The 23,256-nt window shown below is 49.8% G+C and overlaps 7 protein-coding genes across 7 annotated transcripts; 2 read left to right on the forward strand and 5 right to left on the reverse strand.

Annotated features, from left to right (window-relative positions):
* Positions 1-1,276: 1,276 nt before the first annotated feature.
* On the reverse strand, positions 1,277-3,062 carry FTJAE_4712 (uncharacterized protein; the record flags this gene model as incomplete). The annotated part of the gene is made up of 3 exons (XM_037351145.1): positions 1,277-1,369; positions 1,421-2,610; positions 2,660-3,062. The coding sequence occupies 3 exons, from the start codon at positions 3,060-3,062 to the stop codon at positions 1,277-1,279; spliced, it is 1,686 nt and encodes a 561-aa protein (XP_037208185.1).
* A 1,460-nt stretch (positions 3,063-4,522) lies between these two features.
* Positions 4,523-6,657, reverse strand: FTJAE_4713 (ATP-dependent RNA helicase DED1; the record flags this gene model as incomplete). The annotated part of the gene is made up of 3 exons (XM_037351146.1): positions 4,523-5,028; positions 5,082-6,400; positions 6,458-6,657. 3 exons carry the CDS (start codon positions 6,655-6,657, stop codon positions 4,523-4,525), a joined length of 2,025 nt encoding a protein of 674 aa, XP_037208186.1.
* A 3,121-nt stretch (positions 6,658-9,778) lies between these two features.
* On the reverse strand, positions 9,779-10,469 carry FTJAE_4714 (proteasome subunit beta type-2; the record flags this gene model as incomplete). Its single annotated transcript, XM_037351147.1, has 3 exons — positions 9,779-9,980; positions 10,060-10,309; positions 10,373-10,469. 3 exons carry the CDS (start codon positions 10,467-10,469, stop codon positions 9,779-9,781), a joined length of 549 nt encoding a protein of 182 aa, XP_037208187.1.
* Positions 10,470-10,966: 497 nt separating this feature from the next.
* On the forward strand, positions 10,967-12,715 carry FTJAE_4715 (component of the u3 snoRNP complex; the record flags this gene model as incomplete). The annotated part of the gene is made up of 1 exon (XM_037351148.1): positions 10,967-12,715. The coding sequence occupies one exon, from the start codon at positions 10,967-10,969 to the stop codon at positions 12,713-12,715; it is 1,749 nt and encodes a 582-aa protein (XP_037208188.1).
* A 396-nt stretch (positions 12,716-13,111) lies between these two features.
* FTJAE_4716 (protease ULP2) lies at positions 13,112-16,329 on the reverse strand (the record flags this gene model as incomplete). The annotated part of the gene is made up of 2 exons (XM_037351149.1): positions 13,112-15,182; positions 15,239-16,329. The coding sequence occupies 2 exons, from the start codon at positions 16,327-16,329 to the stop codon at positions 13,112-13,114; spliced, it is 3,162 nt and encodes a 1,053-aa protein (XP_037208189.1).
* A 1,206-nt stretch (positions 16,330-17,535) lies between these two features.
* Positions 17,536-18,320, forward strand: FTJAE_4717 (signal peptidase subunit; the record flags this gene model as incomplete). Its single annotated transcript, XM_037351150.1, has 3 exons — positions 17,536-17,681; positions 17,740-18,021; positions 18,074-18,320. 3 exons carry the CDS (start codon positions 17,536-17,538, stop codon positions 18,318-18,320), a joined length of 675 nt encoding a protein of 224 aa, XP_037208190.1.
* Positions 18,321-18,629: 309 nt separating this feature from the next.
* On the reverse strand, positions 18,630-23,090 carry FTJAE_4718 (alkaline phosphatase D; the record flags this gene model as incomplete). Its single annotated transcript, XM_037351151.1, has 5 exons — positions 18,630-21,154; positions 21,202-22,515; positions 22,565-22,874; positions 22,933-23,026; positions 23,086-23,090. 5 exons carry the CDS (start codon positions 23,088-23,090, stop codon positions 18,630-18,632), a joined length of 4,248 nt encoding a protein of 1,415 aa, XP_037208191.1.
* Between the last annotated feature and the right edge of the window lie 166 nt (positions 23,091-23,256).

Here is a 23,256-nt window from a genome sequence, read left to right on the forward strand (position 1 = left end):
TCCGCTAGCCAAGTCTAGGCTCTGATGAATGATGGGTCCATCGAATTCTCGCCGCAAATCTTGAGTTGTCTCTGGCGGACAGTCACAACAAGGTCAATAGATAAATTTCCTTGGCAAGGCTGTGTTACACCCCTTTCTGGGAATGCATTTGTCTGCCTAATCCAATCACTACACTAAAAGGCAAAATATGCAGCTGCATTTGCCTTGTTGTGTTGATTTTCCTTCTCGCTTCTTCAAAGACCCTGAAAGAACTGACAATTTAGCCAATGCCGGGAATAAACAATGGAGCACATACATTTCGTCCGGGCTTCTGGATTGGGAATGACGATGCAGGGGCCAGGGGTCTCGCAAGTCGGGACAAGGGTTTTTTGGTCTTGGGCTGCATTTCAATGCATGAGCTTCTGCCTTTTTCCCGTTAACTTGGCATGCGAGCTCTTCCGGATCATTCATGTAAGAACCCTGATCAAAGGAAAATATGTAACTCGTTGGTTGAATTGTCTACGATACCTCACGAGAGTGATACTCTTTCATACCCGTAAAGGTTTAAGTTATTCATCCTTTTAAACTATCTATTTAGTTCAGTCAAATAGGTAACTGTGTTTGCTGGTGCAACCATCTCGGCCGATCCCACGTGGAACTTGTACTTCCGAGACATCCACCTTGCTAGCCCTTTTAGTATATTCCTTTAATCCCTTTAAGCAATACCAAATTCTCGGTCTGAATCCCGCTCATTGTCTTTGATCTGACACTCGATTAACCATATTATTGTGATCTTCAGGCGTTCAAGCGGCACAGCTGTCATTTCAGCCCCATGTCCGTGCGACTCGACGTCATAACAACAAGGACCCTTGAGCAACATCTTGGTATAGGGTAGTGTTAATGGGCACAGATTCTCGAACTACAACTGGTCGCGTGACCTTGTTCATAGCACAAAGATTACAGGGCCTTTTGGTAGTATATAAGCGTGATTATTTATTGCTTCGTGTTGTTTGTGAAACGTTATTGCCATACTCACATTGGATCAGGGCAATATAGACATGAAAGAAATAGCCTGATCCAACTGGGTCGATATCTAATGCATGGTATTGGACAAGAATAAGGGAACGCCATACTTTTATATATCGTATTCTCTCGGTTTCGAGCGAACCATGAAAAGATCATAAATGCTAGATAGAATTCTCTATGGACTGAGAGGCCAAGTTCGATCAATCTGTATATCTTGCTGTCTCCATCTCCTCTGACATCACCACCCTATATCATACCCAGCTCTACAAATTCAGGCATAAGCAAGGGTATTGTCATGTCGAATTTTTCCGGGAATCCCAACGTTGACTTCTCCTCCAGCTACGGAAGGGCCTCTCACGACAATCTACGAATGTATTAGCATGTCAAGGGATTTAGGTGCTGGTGGATAACTTACATGGCCTTCGATTTTCTCATCAGTAGTCTTGTGAGCGCCGGCGTCCTTGAGATATAGCTCGACACTGGTCAATGGAGGACCGAAGTGTGTCTTGGCATCAACCGGGAGTCGATAGTCGTAGATAGCGGTCTGGCAAATAGCTCCAGCCACCTTGGCTGCGGTTAAAGCGTACACAACCCTCGCCCCAGTAAAGATACGTAGATCCGACAAAACGTTGGCCGGGAGGAGAGGGGTATCGGAACCTGCACGCTCTGCAACTAACACCAGACGAAGTTTGCCAGGTGTTGTGCCAAGGGCCGGGGCTGCGCCAGAAGAGAAACCAGAAAGCAAGTTGGAGGTGGCATGAACTCCCTCCAGGGCCAGAGAACGAGTTGCCATGACATGAGAGGCGTTGGCCAAAGAAGATGTCAGCCTAGAAGTGGACTCCTCATGAGTCTTGAGAAGCGTCTCGGGACTAGCAACCAAAACAGTGGGAGCAACTCCCTGAGTTGCTAGAACCAGGTCTGGTGACTTGCCGGCGACCGAGTTCAGCGCAATGGAAGCATTCGAATAGAGAGCGCCGAGTGTAAGAACGAGTGTATAGACGTTGGCAAGAGAATCAGCGGGTAAAAAAAGATCCGATGCGTTGATGCGCTCCTTGGTTGGGATAGCAGCGAGTTGAGCAGAAATAGCAGAGACAAGGTTGGCTTGACTGAAGCGCACCATTTCCTCAACCTCGCCAGGCTCAGTCTGCCAAAAGGTGACGACATCGGAGGGAGTCTTCGAGGGGTCAATAGTCGGGAGCTCGGTGCCGGCATGGGCGGGGGAGTCACGAAGAATATCCTGCCAAGTAGCGACGTTGATGTTGCCCCCGGTACCTTCAGGGATCTCATTCCAGTCCATGTGGCTACTTCCTTCGTCTGTGACCCAAATGAGCTGTCGAAGAGATGGGTAGGCCTGGATTACAGCATCGAAAAGGAATGCGCCAGGAGCAGTAATCAAGGTATCAGCAGCAGAGCGGCGTAACATAGAAACAAGCTCATCATTGGACACATCAAAAGGGATCAGAACCGTTGTGAGGTTTTGATAAAAGCTGCAGGCGAAAAGCGTTACCAAGAGTTCAACTGAGTTCGGCAGGTAAACGGCAACCCTAATACCACCAGTCTCGGCAATGTGCTGACCAATAAGATTAATCTGACGAGTGATATCATCTTGGTTTTATTAGCATTGTCCATTTTCGCTGACAGGTCCCAACCATACCGAGCTTATGATCCACGACGTTCTGGGAACCGAGGACAGTCAGAATCCTTCCCTTGGCCCCGTTCTCGCCGCCCTCAGCCGCCCTCTTCCAGATATCTCTCAAGTCGCCATCACGACCGCGAGACCACTTAGAAGCTCCAGCATCCTTCACATTAAGGCCAGTATTGAGCGGCATGCCATGAGGGGCAGCCTGGGACCGATAGATAGGACTCTCTCCTTCATTTCGGACTGAAGACGGGACGGCTTGGCGAGCTAGGAGCATGGGATGCACATCGGGATCGCGGGTCGAGATAACTCGATATGAGACCACAGCCAGCAGGAGGGTCACTAGACCAGTCGAATAGACGTTCCATTGACCGAACAGGTTGGTGACGCCTGCGTCGAGGCTGTCAAAGACGCCCATGATCGGTTGTGTGCCTCGCTTATCGTGTGTTGCAATGCGACAGATATTCCGGGATTCTATTATAGTTGAAGCTGGGGCAAATCAGCCATGCAGATTTAAGAATCATTCGCCTAGTGCGGACTTGGGTGTAGTATTATAATGAAGGTCTCAGGTTTTGGGCGGGGAAGAGAATGAGGCGGCATTGATGGAATGGATGTGGGAAAAGTTGGGGGCTGGGCTGAGAGCTTCACGTCACTCACGGGCTCTCTTGGCTGGCTGCCTCTGGCTGGCTACCTACTAACCTAGGTCCCTACTACCTTATCCAGAGCCTGAGGACAGGACGAAAGAAAAATCCGGACCTCTTTTCTAAAGATACAGAATCTTTAGGATAGACTTAGTACATCTTTAGGATCCTTAGGTATTTTAGGGTCTAATCTTAGGGTCAGAAGCCTTAAGCTCACTGATATCAAGCTCTACGCAGCATGATTGATTAAGCAAGGTAAGAAAGAAACACACCGCACCTCTCTTATCAGAAGCATGCGCACTCATCCACTACTAATACACAGTGACAATCAGGGGACATCAATATAAAACAAGGCGTTTTTTTAATCAGGACTCCTCAGTCCAGTCTGGTTATCTGTTCTACTACGGGAACTGAGCCCATGCATTCATGGTCCCGTCTTCAGAAGCCTCATGACCCATTCATATCCCATGGAGTCAAAGCCTTCGTCGTGTCCTCCTGACTTGCAAAGAGCAAGAGCTTTTATTTTCCTTTCCATGCCGTGCCGCCCAAACCAAAATCCATAACCTGTGGGCGTCGCGCGGCAACGCTCGTGCTCTCCGATCTGCTTAGATATTAAAACAGACATAACCGTCCTGTTGACCTTTAACCTTTGTTCCCTCCAGCTGTGCTGATTGCTCTCCCTCCGGTCCCCGTTCCCAACAGGGACCAGCGAGCAATTCGTGACCAGAGAACCGAGAAATCCACTTTTGTCTATGTGTGTGCACGGCGAAAACATGACCCTCTATCGTGAATGCGTGAAAAATGCCCTTGGGGTAAAGGGGATAACCCCAGGTAGACGGCGGAAACATAATATTCGTAATGCTGTGTCAGATCTGTTGGCTCATAAGCCTAGATCCGTCTGCATCACAGCGTGCTGCCAACGTCTGAAAGCTCCCCACATCTCGGTCTAAGGGTATCAAGCGACGAGTACGCCGAAATCAAAGAAACGCAATCTATCAGATGCTTCGTGAAGTCCCTGGACCGAACCCAATACTGCCTGTTGCCAGTAGCGATGGCATTCGTCTGCCACAGGTCATGGTGTCGCCGTGTCGTCCAAATGCAAGTCGTGCATGCAACCAGATAACATCGAGAGAAAAAAACATAAAAGAAAATCGCAAACGGGTGATGCTACAGAATGCGTCTGCTAGCATCGTTCCACACCTCGTCAGGTGCGCCTTTCTCGATGGTGTCGAAATATTTACCACCAAGAAGACTGAGCTCCGGGGCCACTGGGGTTTCCATAACCACCACCTCCATAGCCACCGCCGCCGCTGTAGCCACCACCTCCGTAGCCGCCGGAGCCACCGAAACCGCCTCCACCATAGCCTGAGCCCTGGGAAGGAGCATTGAAACCGCCGCCACCGCCGTTGTTGCCGCCGAAGCCGCCACCGCCGCCTCCGCCGAACTTACGGAAATCACGTGTTGCACCACCACCACGACCACCACCACCACGAGAACGACCACCACGACCACCGAAGGAAGACTCGCGGGCAATGGTCTCGAGGAAAGCAGGAACCTCTTGATTAGCTTCCTTCAGGAGATCCATAAGCTCCCGGACAATTCCGCGGTTGCCCCGGTTGAAGAAAGCGGTCGCAATACCGGTATTTCCGGCACGACCGGTTCGACCAATTCGGTGAACATAGTCATCAACATCAGTAGGAAGATCGTAGTTGATAACGTGCAAAACATTGGGAATGTCCAATCCTTTCGAGGGAGTTAGTTCTTATTCTGTTTTTGTATCATGATTATAAACTTACCTCGAGCAGCGACAGCGGTAGCGACCAAAATCGGGCATCGACCGTTGCGGAAAAACTCAAGAGCGCGCTCACGCTCACGCTGGGTACGATCACCGTGAATGGAAGTAGCTGGGAAGTTCTGGTTGATAAGGAAATCCGAAAGCGAATCGGCCATACGCTTGGTCTCGACGAAAATCAGAGTCAGACCATTGGCGTTGGAGTGAAGAATATCCAGCAGAACGGAGCGCTTGTCGACATCCTCAACGTACTCGACCTTCTGGGTAATGTTCTCGGAAGTAGAACCAACACGACCGACAGAAAGGAAGATATAGTCCTTGAGGAAATCGCGGGCAAGCATCTGGATATCGCGGGGGAAGGTAGCCGAGAACATGAGAGTCTGACGGTCCTGAACTTGGGGCATGTCTTCACCCTCCACAATGCGGCGAATCTGGGGCTCGAAACCCATGTCAAGCATACGATCGGCCTCATCAAGGACCAGGTACTTGATGTTCTGCAGGGAGATACGACCTCGCTCTATGAGATCGACCAATCGACCAGGAGTAGCAACAAGCAAATCGCAGCCACGCTCAATCTGTCGGAGCTGAGAACCAATATCGGCACCACCGTAGACAACGCAAGGTCGGACCCAAGATCGGTAGGCGAACTTTCGAGACTCATCAAAAATCTGGGAGACAAGTTCGCGTGTAGGGGCCAGAATCAAGGAGGTAGGGTAAGCCTTGCGCTGACGGCCGAACTGGCCAGCGGCATTAGCGGGCACGGGAGAAGGGCCGTTGATGAAGGCCTGGGAGAGGATGGGGAACAAGAAACCACCCGTCTTTCCGGAACCAGTCTGAGCACAGGCCATCAGATCACGACCACCCATAACGATGGGGATCGAGTACTTCTGGACAGGAGTGGGAACCTTGTAGTGAGCAAGCTCGATGTTGCGGCAAAGATGCTCATCCAGAGGAGGAGTGGTGAACTGGTGGACAGGCTCGGGAACCTCTTGACCGGAAGCCTCGACGGGAATGTCATCGTACTTCTCAAAATTGATACCGGTGTGCTGCTTGGAAGGGTCATCGGGAGTACCAAAAAGCTCACGCTCGACACGGGGGTTAGCCGGGCCAGGAACGTGCTTTCCATCGCGCCACTGGCCATCACCAGAGCCGCGGGCAGTGTAACCACCACCGCCTCCAGAGTGACCATCCACATTGCCGCCACCGCCGCTGTAACCACCTCGACCGCCCCAGCCGCCCCGGCGGTTGTTGTTGTTGTTGGTGTTGTTCTGATAGGTAGGAACGTCGTTGCCCCAGTTGGATTGACGGGCACCATAGTTTTGGCTGCGAGATGTTAATGACTGTTCGATCAAGTTCATATACAAGAAAAGAAACACTTACTTAGCCCATGCACTGTTGCCAAGACCGTTGGGACCAGGTCCAGCGGGAGGAGGACCTCCGTTCATAGCAGGAGGACCACCTTGGGGAGCGCCGCCCTGGCGGCGCATATGAGGGGGAATGTAGGATCGCTGACCCTGAGGAGGGCCCTGTTGGGCGCCATCGTTGAGGGAGAGACCACCCATGTTGATTTGATCAGCCATGATGACAGTCGTGATTCGGATCAGAATAGACGTAGAAAGATAGTTGGGTCGTAAAGACGCGTGAGGATCCGGAGCCGGCGAATAGCACTCTCAAATACGAAAGAGAGTGATAGTGTTGTGGAATTCCCGTCGGAAGAAAAGACAGGAAAGACGAGAGAAAGAAACGGAAGACCAACGCTTCCAATAATTTCCCGAAATAGATTACTTTTGAGCACAAACAAATGTCAGTGCTATGCAATTATTCCCTCGAAGAACACGCAGAATCTTCAAAGGAGAGACGAAGGAAAGACAGAGTCTTGAAAATAACACGGATGGAGGGGGGATGGAGGAGGTTTGTGGGATGAAGGGTTTGTTGTGGGAGGAAGAGAAGAAAAGGGACAGAGTTGAGAAGAGAGAGGCGAAAGAAGAGTGGGAAAAAAAAATTGGTTGATGTGATCAAATAGGCTTAGTGCGGGCATCTGTCGAGTTCAAGATTTTTTTGGAGGGGGTTGCTCTGCGGTGAAGGCGAGTGGGAGGATTTTAGAGTGAGAGTGGGTCAGGGAGGGCCGTGAGTGGGCGAGGCGAGCCTTGAGGTCTCCGAGAAGTATCTTTTGGCCACCGCTCACGGCTGATGCAACCAGTCAAGTTCGGAGTTTGGTGGAGAGATCTCGAAATTGCCTGTCAAGAGGCTTGAAGTGGCTGGGGAGGAAAAAAGAAAAGTGACTAACCTGCTACTTATGACGAAGAGCGCACTAGCATAGCCGTAGACTCTTCTAAGTGGGCAAAAGAATTGTCCTGAATCGCTGTTAATGGTGCGGACGTCAGAATCTTGAGGACCCTGTACTTACTGTGGCTTACCTTGGCTAAATGGCGGGCACTCCTTGACTCTACATAATCGGTTTTTTCTTAAAAGCCTAGAAATTGTATGAGAAGTATGGAAGGGAGGCAACTGCAGAAGGGCAAAGAATTCAGGTGGAGGCACACGTTGAGTGACTCGAGGCAAGGGGCAGCACTCAGAAACCGGAACCTCTGGTACTTGACCAGTACCTCGATACTATGGAGGCTAGGACGGGAGGTAAGCCAGATTCTGGGGCGGGCTAACAGCCCAGATGGGCTGGGGCAAAGTGGGTTAATAGGGGACTCTGGCAAACACAGGCGATGACGATTGTCGCCCAGTGATAGATTTATTGATGCTATCTACTCCGTACTCAAGGTTAGGCGTAGGTACAAATTTTACTTTGATTGCCAAGTATGAAATGGTAACAGGACCGTGAGGTCAACAAAGGCCATAGGGAACGCAGTTACATAACAGGCTATGAAGATAAGGTGATACATGAACAATTGACCGACCACTACTACTATGCATGGAGGCAAATTGATTTGAGGCACTGGTGACAACGTCGAAAGTCCTGCACTCTACCGGATCTGGCGTCAGAACTCGGATCTAACTACAATACTTGCGACTCGGCATGTCTCGGTAAATGCTTCGAAGGGAACAATCAAACATTTACGGACACAGCAAATGCGTCAGTTTTTTTTTCGTTTGAACAATCTTGAAAAAGACTGCTAGAAAGATTGTGTAACACCGGAACGTACAGGGATATGCAAGGACCCTGAGCTTGTCCCGTCGGCCCTGGTTTGGCTGCGTTGTAACAGTTGAACATCCTGTAAAATAAAGTAAGTTGGATCGCGGCAGCCTGAAAATCTCCGATAAGCGGGACACGAGCGATCTGACAATTACGGAGTAGGAACACTATGATTCAGTGTTCTGTATCAGACATGCAGCTCACCAAACTTTGGCGCCTGACGAGTATGATTTTGCCATCTTAGGCATATCTCTATCCAGCCTGTATATAATTTAAGCAAAAGTGGAATAGTATCAAGCGAAAACGATCAAATCGATGATAAATTATAAGATAAAAGACATGAACCAAGTTCGAAAGGACTAGCAATGATTCGTTTTCTAAGACCTATTACCTTCCCCGAAAACTGCCTAAGTACCTGACATATGCTTGTAAGTACCTAAGATACCTCATGGCGAATCCAGATACGTAACTGTACTTCGCAGCAACCAAGGGTGAGTATGAGGATGAGACCAGTAGTTAGCCTAGACACATCCCGGAGATTCTTAAAATCTGGAAAGAATCTGCTGCTCATTGCAACCATCCCATGATGGCCAATTGCATGATCAAAATTCAGATGACTACTATATAGGTCTTCAACCACGTGGTCAGTAACGCTGCCCTCCATACCGATTATTTCTCACCAGCCTCGCATGACGCCAGGAGGCAGGACCTGGGCTGGGGCGTATAGCAAGCCCACTGGCAGGACAGGGTTGCCTCTAAGAATTGGATGTTTCTTGACCAACCTCATCGAGGCTCCACAGTCATGTTATCCATGCTTATATTATGAGACAACATCTGGATATTGGGCACAAGATACTGGGTGAACTGGGCTTGACTAGCTCGTGCTGGATCTATTTTATTGTTTGCCTTTTCAATGATCAAGATCAAGTAGAGCTATGCCCCAAGCACTATGTTGAATGACACTGCTGTGTGACTGCTACAGAACATGGTCAGATACGGTTCTCACTCAAAGATAGACGCGGTTACAGTTGCTTCATTGTATCTTCTATTCCGACGAGATACTATGTTATGAAGCAGTGATACTACGTGTGTACTCTGTACGAAGTCCCATAATGCGGAAGCCTCGATCATGAAAGCACAAGACCCTTGTTTCCAAAGCATATACAGCTTTTACGACACGATACGAGAATACAAATCACCAACCTATTATTAATCACGATATCATGAAAACCGACACTTGTGGCCGCGGAAAGATCAAAGGCAATCCAATTGCACTCCGGCTGATCCTCGAGTGTTGGAGGTAGGTGCTGCTAGGAGTCGAGATGCCTGACTCACCAGAGAGTTGCTGGAGACACGATGATATGTAGCATTCATGCCGAGATCGGTGGCCTGAGATAGACTGAACTCTGCTGTAACGAAACGGCCCTCGATTCACGCTGACCCGGCTTCTGAACAAATCGTCAGGACGAAGCTGGGAAACCTTCACGATGCCAGTATTAGCCTCTAATACCGATCTAGTAGTACAAAGTCATGTTTCCTTCAGTCTGTCGCTGGTCTCAAGCACACTTGACAACCTTGTCATCATCAAACTCTATGTCGACGATCCCATCCGCCTTGACCGCCTTCACTACCATACCCTTGAAGTCGATTGGTAATCGGCGCTTCAGTTCGTCGGTGCACATTGTCAGGATCTTGATGCCCTGGTGGAGTGTGATATCGGGGTGATGGTGCTTATCGAGGATAGACAGGCAGTAGTATCTGTGATGTTACGAATCAGCACCAGTCCAGGTCCATTCACATAATTTGTTCTGAGAACATAGTCCTCGCAACAACGTACTGTGCGTATCCATGCGCAGCATAAGGAACATCTGCTAGCGACGCTAGATAATCGAGCCAGTAGAGCGAAGGCTTGCCAGTGATGGGGTCAACACCACCCATAAGGAGGTTGACATTGTAGGGCTTTCGGGATCGCAGACTAGTGGCTAGCTCTCCACGAACAAAGTGAGCCAGGCCAGACGGAGAAAGATCGGACTCGTTTCGCATCGAGTAGAGCTGGGCATTTCGTTGAATGTATTCGGCAAATTGCACTGCGGAGTGAGCGTTAGCTGTCGTCATCGCGGAGCCTGTCGACGTGGACCTAATTCAAGTACCTGTGTCGCCGGCCTCTCCAGAGAATGCGAGAAGTGTATGCTTGTTAAGAGCTCTGGTCTTGTCATCGGATGCCTTGAGGATAGTGGCGCCCCGCATCGCAGCCTTGGATGCTGCAATGATAGTAAAGTCCTTTCCAGTGATTCCCAAAAGCACCTCCCTGTTGATCAATGTCAGAAAAGCCTGGAGCAGTAGATGCAGCTTGTGGGGGGCCTACATGTTGACGATGATTTGAAATGTAGTGGAGGAAAAGGCGATATGTTGTTGTGGAGGAGTTGTTCCCGGTAGTTGTTCAGCCTACTTCAAGGTCCAGTAGTAGCAACCAAGCAAGCAAGCTCTCCTTAGGCTGTAGCGCTGCGCGTCAACACTTGCTCGGGAAGCTTCCCATACCAGGTTCGTTTGTGCCTCTCTCGACCGCCTGAAACGGAAAAACCAGACCCACTTACCAGGCTATGACTGGCCAGTTGGATGCTCGTGTCAGTTAGATTTTCCGCGATCCACTGTCGCCCATCTTTTTTTTTTTCTGAGTCTAGAAATTTATCTTCGAGGCGGGTCAAAAGTCGTGAACAGAGAGCCAAGTTCACGACGTTGCCACAATGTCGTCCTTTTTTACGGTTCCAGGTGCACAGAAGAAGCGAAAGCGTACTGAGACTTCAGAGCAACCAAAGAAAAGAGTTGCGCCCTCAAAATCTGCTGGCAAGATAAATTCGAAGAACGCCGGCCCCACCAAAAAGCGAGTCGAGCGAGATGACGAGTCTATCTCAGGGAGCGATTCTGACGATGACGAGAGCCACGATAGCGCCTCAGTCGCGAGCGACGTGGAAATGGATGACAACGAGTCTGATGAGGAGGAGGGCGAGACTGCCGCTGAGCGAAGACGGCGGCTAGCAGAGCGGTACCTCGAGAACATCAAGGAGCGCGTGGACGTTACTGGTTTTGATGCCGCCGATATTGACCGGGATCTGATTGCCGAGCGACTGCAGGAGGATGTAGCAGAGGGCAAAGGTCGGGTATATCGCCAATTGGCCTCGGAATTAGGATTTGACGACGCTTCGCGCACCTTCTTCCGAAGCAACACCAACACTGTCACTGCCATCGCTACATGCGCCCCCTACATCTACACCACAACGAAGGATCTATATCTACAGAAATGGAAGACCCAAGATCTCCCACAACACCAGTACCCACAGACAACCAAGCGGAAGCCAAAAAAGCCCCCAGCACCTCCGAGGAAGCGGCCTGTGTTGGAGGCGTGGCTCAAAGGAAATACGACAAAGTCAAAAGACAAGAACTATCAGCGCCATACAGACCGTATTCTTGCTGTTGCAGCCTCTCCCGATGGCAAATATGTAGCCACTGGTGGTGCAGACCGGAAGCTTATTATCTACGACGCCAATGCCCTCAAGCCCATCAAGGTTTTCACACATCACAGAGACGCTGTTACTGGACTCGTCTTCCGAAGAGGAACGAATCAGCTTTACTCATGCTCCAAAGATCGCACGGTAAAGGTCTGGAGCTTAGATGAAATGGCCTATGTTGAAACGCTGTTTGGTCACCAGGACGAAATTCTCGATGTCGATGCCCTTGCGCAAGAGCGATGTGTTAGCGTTGGCGCACGAGACCGTACTGCGCGTCTCTGGAAGGTCGCCGAGGAGACACAACTTGTCTTCCGCGGTGGTGCTGTAGACAAGAAGTCACGTCCTACGGGTGTTCACCCTCGATCTCTCCTTCACGAAGGTAGCATGGACCGAGTAGCCATGATCGACGACGATCTCTTTGTCACGGGGAGCGACAACGGTGCTCTTGCTCTATGGAGTGTGCAGAAGAAGAAGCCTGTGTACATAGAGCCCATTGCACATGGCATCGACCCGCCCCTGGAGCCCGAGGAGGCATCGGCCGAAGTGAACCCAGACCCCAAGATCGTGCCACCTCCCACACCCCGTTGGATCACCGCTATCCGAACCATTCCCTACTCTGACGTTATTCTGACTGGCAGTTGGGATGGTCATATTCGAATCTGGCAACTCAGTGAGGATAAGCGCAAGATTGAGTTCCGTGGGGTCCTCGCCAAGCATGAAGACGGAGAGAAGACGTCCCATGAGGAGAATGTTCATGGCCCTCTTCATGGTGTTGTAAACGATATCGACATATTTGAGCGTGGTGATAGAGGCAAAGATGGTCTTTGCGTGGCTGTAGCTATCGGAAACGAACATCGACTTGGCAGATGGAACCCTCCCGCAAAGGCTGGACGCAATGGAGGTTTCATTTTCGAGATTCCAAGGATACAGCGGCCAGCGGTAAACGGCACGAATGAGAGCGCGAATGGAGACGAGCAAGATGAATAAAAAAGCATAATAGATACTTGAACCAACCACTCAATAGACGTGGAGGAGACTATAATTCACACCACATGTTATATATCATTAGCATGCATATTGGGGATCAATAGGTCTGGGGACCGATGATGCTTCAGGAGTCGGGTGTTAAATAGGAAAAAGCCTTTGTGGTGGGTATAAACTTTGATCGTCTTTCTACACCTCTAATGTCTCTCTTTCGTTATGTCACCTCTTTCCCTTTCGATTTCGTGCCCCAAGCAGCCGGAGCATAGGGAACTGTAGTGATAACATGCTATAGCACCTGAAACTATCGTAATCATACATAGCTGTAGGGGCTAAATCCCCCGACACCCTGTTCTCATAGACAAACTCGTCGTGCCATCACCGACGAAGACAGAAATAATCTTATACTGTCAAGTCGATAGACTGATCAACTCCGTCATATTGTGGTCCTCTTGGAGGTGACATGTCGTCCTCTATGCTTCTCACAATAGTCTGTTCGAGCTGAACAGCTCGCTGGCTGCCTCCAGATCCTGGCGATGGATGCTGTCTTGTTACTAGAGAGAGCAGCGGTGAACTAGCCCTCTTCACAGTAGATGAAGTGGCTGTTGGGGCCATGCCATCAGGCGAGTCAGGTAACTTGTGTACGAATTCAGGAGTTGAAGGCTGCTTAGGCGGCCGCTCGTCGCGCAACCCTTCTGTGGTCAACCCAGAAGGGACAGGTGGTACGCTGTTGATAGGCGATGATCGAGCCGAGTGATACACATCTCCTGAGCTAGAGGCCTTAGACTCATTGCCCGAGTCCTCTCTGAGAGGTTGGACGAGGGATGGTTCATCAACTCTTTTGGACGTTGGGGACTGGCCTGGCCTCTCGGCAGAAGCAACTGCAAAATATGAAGAAGTGGTCCCTGTTTGTCTAGCCGCCTCAATGGGCGAGCCACTGGCGCCGTTTACTGATGGGGTTGTTAGATAACGGCTGACTTGTGGTGTCTCTGGTTCTCTTCGGGGCACCTGTGGTGAAGAGGCAGGTATCTGCGGTGAGGAGACGGGACCCCTTGTTGCCCTCCGCTGTCTCTTTATCTCCTTTTCTTTTTCTAGACGCTCATGCTGCTTCTCTTGACATTCGAAGAGAAGATCCCTCACCTTGGCACGAATCTCAGGGGCGTTGATTTTCCATTCGGTGTCTTCTTTGTGAAGGAGTCTTCGAACAGCCTCATCTGGGTCCTTCAGGAAATTTTCCATGTAACCCAGGACGTACACACCACAGTCGCAGAAATTGTCTTGCATCGGAATGCCTCGAGCAGTCATGCCGCTGGGTACACTGTTGATCTCGAAGCCCTTCTTGTGCCTTGCTTCCTCAAAGAGATAGTCCTTTAGACACCTGCAGGTTGGTGGATGCGATGAGCCTAGCGAGTCGAGTGTAATGATTTTTGAATCGTCAAGGCTGAACTTCTGGTTTCCTCCAGTCGACTGTCGTTTGTTTGTTCTGCCAGGAGTCGCTATGCTCGGCGTATGCTTGTCATCAATTAGAGAAGGGTTGCTGTCATTAATCGCCCGGCTTCTGGTTGAGCGGGTAACTTCCACATCTATAGACACAATGGGAGGCTTTGTTGCAGCAGGAAGACTCTCTGCACGATTCATTACTGGGTCATTATCCTCAACAATTATTGCATCTTGTGTATTCCAAGACTCCTTGATGTTTGGTTCCGCTTTCACCTCTTGTTGCAGAAGACGAGGTGCATTGTATATAATGGCCAGGTACCAGTGCGCGTTTTCGTTAACGGGAACAACAATGAACTCGTATGACAGCAGTTCGACGCGGGCAGTCCAGGCTTTGACCCCATCATAGTTGATCTTGCCACGATTTGATCTGAGCTTCTCGAAGAAGAATGTACTAAAAATGTACACCTTCTTGAGGACCTCTGGCCGCTCTTTCTCAAGCCGGTCTTGTAGATAGCGAAGATAAAAGCTGATAATATTGTCGTTGAGAAATTCGCCTTCATCCAGCCGTTGGATATCATCTTTATCGACTGTTGCCCGGTTCTTTCCTGTTGGAGGCCACACCAAAGATCTGTGCCACTTTTTCTCCCAACCAGGATTGCAAACCGTCCATGGTTTCAGGGTTCTTCCATATTGAGATTGCGGAGATTCTCTTCTTGTTGATTGCCGAGTCGCGAGCCTTGGGTTGCGAGCCAACCCTGTAAACACATCATCGGTGTCGGGCGGTTCCATTTGCACACCGTCGTTTGGCTCAAGGTTGCTTTGCATCCCATCCCTGAGCTTCTTTTGTTTCAAAGCAGGAAGGCCAGGCGAGACAGGATCACCTAAGAAAGGATCTCTGTGGTGCTGCTGAGATCTGAAATCGTGGGCCCTATGATTTTGATCCGGTAAGAATATACCAGATGCCTTCGCTGAGCTTGTCCTGTAACCGTCGGCCTCTTTCTTTGCGCAATGGAATGTTGCATCCAGCTTGCTTCTGGGGAATTGTTAGTTTATCTTTAGAAAGCCATAAAGTTTTCGACAAGCACTTACGGGCTGCATTCAGAGAGGCATGGCAAGCCTTGCAACCAGTGGATGAAGAATGAGGCGTCTGCGTCGGTCAGAAACTTCAGTGCGAGTTTGCCGCAGGAAAAAGATGCTCTGGCTGAGCGACCAATGAGGACAATGGGGCTATTAGTGTTATTGTGTTTGACATCTTGAATTGAAGACTGCGAAACCTGAAGCCAGGAGAGATCTCCGCTATTCTCATGCATGGGCTCAGCAGCGTCGGGACCAAGTCGAAGGATGACTGGCTCAAGATTGTCTGTTGGAGAGAATGAGTATTTCCCACAGACTGCAGCCTCTAAGGGAACATCTCTCGTCGCTAATCCCTTGTTAGCCAGGTTTTCGCGCCCCGGCATGGCTTTTGTTGCTTTGAATGTGGTAGACTGTATGTCACCCCGTTGGATTCGCGGTTGTGAAATTAGCTTCGGGAAGGCAGGCTTCTTGACTGCCTCACGGGGCCCAGGAGCTCTAGGCGCAAGCTCATCATCAGACTGCTGCGAGTGCACCTTGAACCGCTTTGGCGCGCTCTGGCTATATTCTGTTGCTGGCCGCTTTGCATGAGAAACGACATCAGATGTGACGTTGGCGGGTGGCGGACCATCCTCATTTTCGCCAGCTAATTGGTCTGGGCTTGTAGGGGGGTGTGAAGTTTGAGGAGCAAGGTTTCGGTGCGCAACGGCACTCGTATCGTCAATTTCGATAGGTGACGAGGATATTTTGGATTCCTGTCTGCGCCGCCGTCGGGGACGTTTCACGCTGTTGTGACGGTGAACATTGCGGTACTCTTGCTGGTTGCTCGTAGCTCCTGCAGTCCTACCGAGACTGATGATGCTTGAGCCATCGATAGTTTCGACCATAGAGTCTTCTCGGGTCAAATCGTGATACTTTTGCGGCGAGCTTTGCGTTTCTTCGTCTTCGATTGCTTCTAGCGGCTGGTGGAGAGAACTCGGGGGAGGGAAGGAGTGGGACAAATTCGTGTTGGACAATTCAGGCCCGGATGGCTTGACTCGCTTGTTCGGTCGATCATATCGGGGTTCGCTGGAGTAACTTCTTGCTTGAGTGGATTGCCCGCCACCCATCGAGCTTCGTGGTTTCTGGTCATTGATTGCTCTCTGCTCTGAATATCAGTAACTAGGATGTATCTTCGCAAGCGCAGTGAGAGACTGACAATCCGTGATTTCATCTTCGATTCTTCACCCGGAGCTCTGCAAAAGGTGTCAGCAGGAAGATTTCACGAAGAGTGGACAAGGAGCCTACCCATAATCCGGGAAAGAGTTGGCGGTGGAGTAATAGCGTGCGAGAGGGCTAAAGCGAATTAGAGCGAAGCTCAGCGGAATACGCAGCAGTATGGAAAGGAAAGAAGAAGAGCAATGCGCACTCCCATCGAGCCTTTTTCCTCCACTGATCACCTATTGACGAAGACTGTGCGTGGGCCTCCAGCTTTTCACCCTGGCAGTTCACGATGCGGCAGGCTATGAGGCGGTCATCAGCAGCCGCCAGATGTTCGTACAGCAGATATCAGAGGCTCCCTGAGTTACAGGCAGGGCCGTCGAGTATGAAGAGCACAAATTTTCATGAGCAAAGAACGGTGACTTCTTGAATCGAGTATATATTGTCTTCCCTGAGTTGCTGAATGCAAGTTTGAATGGACGGTCCAAGCGAGACCACTAGACGCTCCACTGGCTTGGCTGGCTTCCAGTGGGGCTACGCTCCAGTTAGTGCGACTTCGGCAGAAACTTGGAGCCCAGATAGTGATGACTACGTACCTTGGGTAGGCGCCTACCTACTTTAGGTAAGCTGGTAAGGTAGGATTACTGAGTTGTCAAAATGTTAGCCTCCCAGGGTCCAATCTAATGGGGGTTGAACACGTCCAATATCTTCTACATATTGATTTGAGTACCTATACTATTTCAACATGAAACACTGCAAGTCCCGTGTAGATGTTGGAATATGAGGGATTCCCGTGTCCACATTAATCAATAATTGGATTTTCTATGTGATACCTCTTCGATGAGATCATCTTTCTGAATCCAGTCCAGTTGGGCAGTGGAGTTCAGAGAACACACAGCGGTCCAATCACAAGGCCGAAATCTCATAGCTCCAGACTCACCTAACTTAGGTACCTTAGACTGCACGTCTCGTCCGTCCCAAAACGTGGCCAGTAGCTCCAACAACTCGAACACCAAGACGCGACATCGTCAACGTTTCTCCTTCAAGCTCTCCTTTGCTTCTTGTACATCACTTCGAGAGCAAAAGCTGCCACTGCAGCTAATCAAAAGCTCATTATGTACAATTCTCTCACTCGTATTCAAAACACCTTTGGTTTCTTTACCACTGTCGCATTTGTGGTCGCAGCTTTTATCGCTGTGTCTGACCTCTTGGCTCCGCGGGCGCCTGATGCTGGCATATTCCAGAAGACAAGCGCTCAAGTGTATGTCTTCTCCTTCTAGAACCGAACATTGTATACTGACTATCTTTTTGTCTTGCAGTGTGAAGGGCCGGCCACACTACTACAGCTCTAAGAAGGAGGAATACGCCATCATTCGATTCAACCTCGATGCTGACTTGAGGAGCCTCTTTACGTGGAATACCAAGCAGGTCTTTGTCTATGTCACTGCTGAGTGGCCTGGCCCCAACAATTCGACTAATGAGGCTGTTATCTGGGATAAAATCATTACCAACCCCAGCGCCGACCATCTCCAGAACATTGGACCTGTTGCGATGAAGAAGCTAAAGCGCAGCGCTGAGGGCAAGTCTATCGATCCTGAGCGGTAAGTCTCTCTGTATCCACAAGTATTTACACATCAACTAAAGATATTATAGTGGCTTTATCGGTCTCAAAAATCAGAAGCCAAAGTATCAGATCACCCACCCCAGTGGAAAGGTCGCCGAGATAGATGACGTGAAGCTCAAGCTACATTACAATGTTCAGCCGTGGGTCGGGTTCCTAACTTGGGATCAGTCCCGGGATATCGGTCACTGGAGGGCTTTGAAATGGGGAGAGTCGCCTAAGTTCCAGCTTCCTGCTCTCAAGTCTAAGAAGAAAGATAGTCATAAGAAGAGCTACTAATGATAGACAAATACGTTTGTGTTCTTGAAATTGCATTCGCGGTGTAATATGGCCCTCATGTCTTTGACAAAGCCATAATTGTAACTCTATGCAGGCATGATCCCTCTGACAAGATCTGTTCGCACTCGTGACTCCGTGATACAAGTATCCAGCTTTTGTCTATCGTACATTTCACATCCACAACTTTTATCTCAGCGCTGGCTATGTTTTAAACAATCCAAGCATTTCAACAGCATGCTGTAACACACGGCATCATGAACATTCCGTCAGTCATCGCCCATACAAGTATGAATCAGAACTGCGAGGCATCTAGCCTTGGGTTCCATCAGCAGCAGCTCCTCCGTTGCCTCGTCCGCGGCTGGCTCCGCCTCGCCCTCTTCCACCACGTCCACGTCCACGGCCCCTGCCTCGGGGTGAGTCAAGGCTGGCTGGTGGAGGAACGTTGCCATATCTCTGTTCCTGCGGGAGCTCGACCCCCTGGTACCTATCAGGACCGGGGGGACTATGATGGGTACCGCGTGCGCGACCGCGACCTCCTCTACCTTGAGTTCCGTGCCCATTAGCGTCCTGGCCTTGAGTTGCGCCGTCGGGAGGGCCATTCCGGTAAACCAAGGTGCTGTGCATGAGGTTAGGAGCACCTCCACGAGCGCTGTTTCCTCGTCCTCGTCCAGGGGAGTTGCGCCCAGGTGAGTTGGAGCCATTCAAGGCTCCGCGCCATCCACCACGAAGCGGACCAGGTGCTGGGGCATCCTTATACTGTGTGACACCCACATTCGCATATCCACCGTGGGCGGCGAGGACTGGTCGTCGCTGTTGTGACTTGCTTGTGGTTGAGATTACTTGTTTGTTCGTGGTATTAAGGACCGAAGAAGACGCCACAGTCTGTCCACGGAACATTGGAGCTCTCTCGTTAAGCGTGGTGCCACTCATGAACGATGTGTCCCAGACAACATCTAAAAGCAGGGCGGTAGCTGTGCGGCTGATACCAGCAACAGTTCCACGAGTCGCGATAGGAACTTTTCCAGCGGCAGAGACGTAAGTCACCCGATCTCCCAGGGCAAAGTTCTGACTGCCGAGCACCATCTCAGCATCAGACGGCTTGAGAAGCGCTGAACGAGGAACGCTACGCAGTTTTTTGATCTCAATATCCTGAGAAGCAGCGTGAATTTGCTCTCCGACATTAGCCAGGGCCTTGACAACCTCGGAGTCGAGTTGCTCAGCTTCCAAAGGAACACGCTCGAATTTGCTGGTCTCCTGCTTCTTAAGCCAGGCCACGATCTCCTTGACTCTCTGTGAAGCAACACTGGGGTCGTTCCAAAGATCGGTTTCGAGAACCTCGCTCTTCTGAGGTTCCCTCTGGATGGCCGCAAAGAAATCGGGGAAGGCAACCATGTAGTCAGCAATCAACTTGATTGCCATGCCACTGAATTCCCAGCCGGTGTGAGACTTCCTTGAGTAGCCCAGAACCTTGAGTTTTCGTCCTTCGAATTTCAAATTCAGTCCCAAATTCAGTCGAAGTCCAGCAGAATTGATAATTTGATACGAAGACGTAATCTTGCTCAGAACAAGAGGATGAATTCCCAACTGCTTGGCAACAGCAAAAGAAGGGGTGTAGGGGTTGGAGCGTTCTGCCTGGTGGATAATTTGCTTCGCAAAGTCTGGTTCCTTATTCTTCAGCATCGAAACAACGATCTCAGCCTTGTTATTGGCGTGGGCAGCAACTTCAAGAGGGCGTCCGTATGCGTACTCTCCCAGGAAAAACGCACGCGTACCCCGAGGAAATTCTTCATCGATTGGCAACGCCTCTTTTTCAATGAAGCGTTCATCTTCGTTAACGACTTCGTCAACAATGGTCTGCGCAGCATAGGTGCTTCTCAGGCTGGGATTCTCAGCATACTCTTTAATCAGGGCTCCCTCTTCCGTACGAATGAGACCCTTGAGCATATGGACATATACCAAACACTCAACCTGTCCGATGGTGATTGCCAAGCGTTTGGCATGCCAGTTCTCCAGATAATCAGCCTCTTTGGCCCAATCGGCAGCCTCCCTGTTATTGTGGTCCTTCGTCACAATATCTTTACCATTGTCGGCCATTTCGTAGCTGAAAAGTTCGTCTTGCACCTTGATGACTTTGGCTTCCTGAAGGAACGGGTATCCAACGAAGCATCGATGGCCTATTTTGGCCTTCCAAGTTTCTATCTTGGTACGATTCTCCGTTTCAGTCAGTGTGACACAGATGCTTGGGTTTCTGCTGTCAGCCTGGAATACATTGACACCGTACCCTTCAACGAGCTGGGCGGTATACGGAAGAGTGTGCAGCGAAGGGAAGCCGGCCAGTGCGTCGACGCTTAGCAAAGCACCGTTAGTCAAGCCTGACAAGTATTCAAGTCCCTCCATGTCCGGAAGGTCGAAGATATTCTCAATACAGCGACAGTTCTGGATCTCTGGGAAAACGCCAGGTAGTGGTGAAGGATACACAAAATCGACTTCAGGGGAATAGGTGAACTTCAGAGGAACCCCAAATCCGTTGCGAGCCTTCTCATCAGGTTCCAGCAACTCGTTTTTGGGGGCCATCGCGGTCAATAAGCGCTTTTCGTCGATGAATGGAATCTTGATAACTGCTTCCCAGTCCATTTTCTTGCCATTCATGTCAAGTTCGAAGTCTCGTGGATAGAAGTCAATGATTGGAGAGTCAGGATTCGTCATCAGGTCGTGGTAAACCTTAGGGACGATCTTCTTACTCCGGTCCGGTAACACACCCATGAGTTGTTCGTATGGCAAAAAAGGTTGGCCTTTTTTGAAGTTGAGGTCCGCACCGACACCCTTGACGACATCTGCAATTTGTCAGCTACAAGAATGCATATACCGCCATATCACGTACCTGAAATAAGCGGTGCATAATGGTACCCGTAGAACCAAGGCCATGATGCAATTCCTTGATAGTAGTAGTACAAGACCCACTGGAGACCCTGGACGTAGTTCTCACAAAGCGCTGTAAGCTCCTTGTCGTAATTGTCAGGTGCCCACTCTTCAAACTTCTGGAGATAGTATTTTGTCTTCCAGCCTTGGTATTTGTCTTGGTAGAGCTTCTCGTAATGCTTCTGAGCATCTTCGGGAGTCAAGTCGATCACCATCGCCTTGTCGTACGTCTTCATTACCCGGTAGGCAGCTAGATTACCCTCCTCGTCGTCATCATCATCATCCTCCTCCTCGTCGGCATTATCCTTGGCCTTGGGGGGGAAGGATACAATCAGATGACGGTGCCCCTCATCGTCCTCCTTAGTTGACCACTGGAGGTGCATTGAATCGGCCAAGTCCTGAACAAACTTACGATCAGCGGCCTTGAGACTTGTACCGAGATCCAAAGGATGTTCGGAGCGTTTCGAGATATAGGGTCGAATCTTTTGTTTCCATAAATCGCGCTGCGCTGAGGTGATCACCAGCTGACCCCCTTTGGGCGCTTTCGCTTCGGCGTTTTTGTTTTCAAGTTTCTTTTCCATCTGTTTTGACGCGAACCACTTTTCATCAGATACGTCGTTCTCGAAAGCATCGATTTCGGTCTTGGAAAGTTCGCCGAGGAGGCGCTGTAGTCGCTCCATATTGATAACTCCATTCTCGTTGATGTATCCATCGCATTTTGGGAGGATAGATTTGTAGATTCTAAACATTTTTGCCAAAGCGCCTTCATTAATGTGCAAACTGGGTAAGTTGGGCAAGAAATCGTTCCCCACGAAGAACGCCATCAAAATAAAGTCATCAATGACTCTTTCAAGATCAAAGGGAAAGCTCAAGGCCCCATCCTCTTGAAGCTCCTGAAATTCCATCTCCAAATATTCTCTGACTATGCAAAGATGAAGCAGATAGAAGTTTTGATGCTCGAGTTCTTTGGACTTGGTCTTTGAAGCCCGTCCGAACGTAACTTCTTCTCGGAGAAGACAGAAATGAGGGTCGTGGCTGAGCAGACCGAGCATGATCAGATCAGCATCAAGACCATAAAGGCAGTGTCTGACGTTCTGGTTGTAGTTTGGCTGGGCTTTAGCATTTCGAATATATTCCATGATCTTGTGCTCTCCCTCGCCAGGAACTTCATGGCCGGATAGCACAATTTCACAACCCTGCCAATCTGTGTCCTCGGACACCTTCTTGTTCACGAAATACCTCAATTGCTGGGATAATTTTGCCATGAATTCCGTGCCTGCGCTTATCAGAGTTTGTCATTGATATTCCTTATAAATTCAACATACCGGGGGTGATGCAGTTACTGTCAAAAGGTTCTTCTTTGGGAATCTCGACACCTTCCTTGATGGCCTTTTCACGAGCCTTTTCAGCATCGAGGGCAGTCCTAAAACGCCGAGAACGTTGCTGGTTCATCTTGGCTCGCGGTGCAACACCGTCAATAGCCATGAAAAAGAGTTGTTTGGGCTTGATCTTTCCGAACAAATGCTCAATGTAGTTGAATATGCGAATGAACATTTCTTCCTCGCTGAGGCGGAATGATACATCCTCGCCCGCATCCTTGTGGGTACAGTTATGTATGATACCATTCATGTCGAGCTAGGCGACGGTCAGCATGTATGCGTAGAGGGATGGCACGAGGCACCGGACGACGAACATAAAGGCAGTCGAATTCGGGTATACGATTTTCTGCGATGAGTTGAGAAATGGCAGGATATCGTTCTGAGAGCCATCTGAAGAACTTGGGGACACTGCGACGAAAAGAATCAGCTGTTGGAGGTAGGGATGAAGAGCAACGAGAGGTACGCACCCCATTTTGACGGGTCGTAGACAGTTTCCAGCCCACACAAAATGTCAAATGTATTCTACTTGATGTTTAACTGGGAACACACCCCTAAGAAACTGGGCGGGAAACGTGGAAAGTCCTGTAAAAACAGGATCGCGAGATAGGAGGATAAGTCAATGTGGCGCCAAACAATCT

Source organism: Fusarium tjaetaba, assembly GCF_013396195.1.
Source record: "Fusarium tjaetaba strain NRRL 66243 chromosome Unknown NRRL66243_c0000090, whole genome shotgun sequence".
In the NCBI taxonomy this organism is placed as follows: domain Eukaryota; kingdom Fungi; phylum Ascomycota; class Sordariomycetes; order Hypocreales; family Nectriaceae; genus Fusarium; species Fusarium tjaetaba.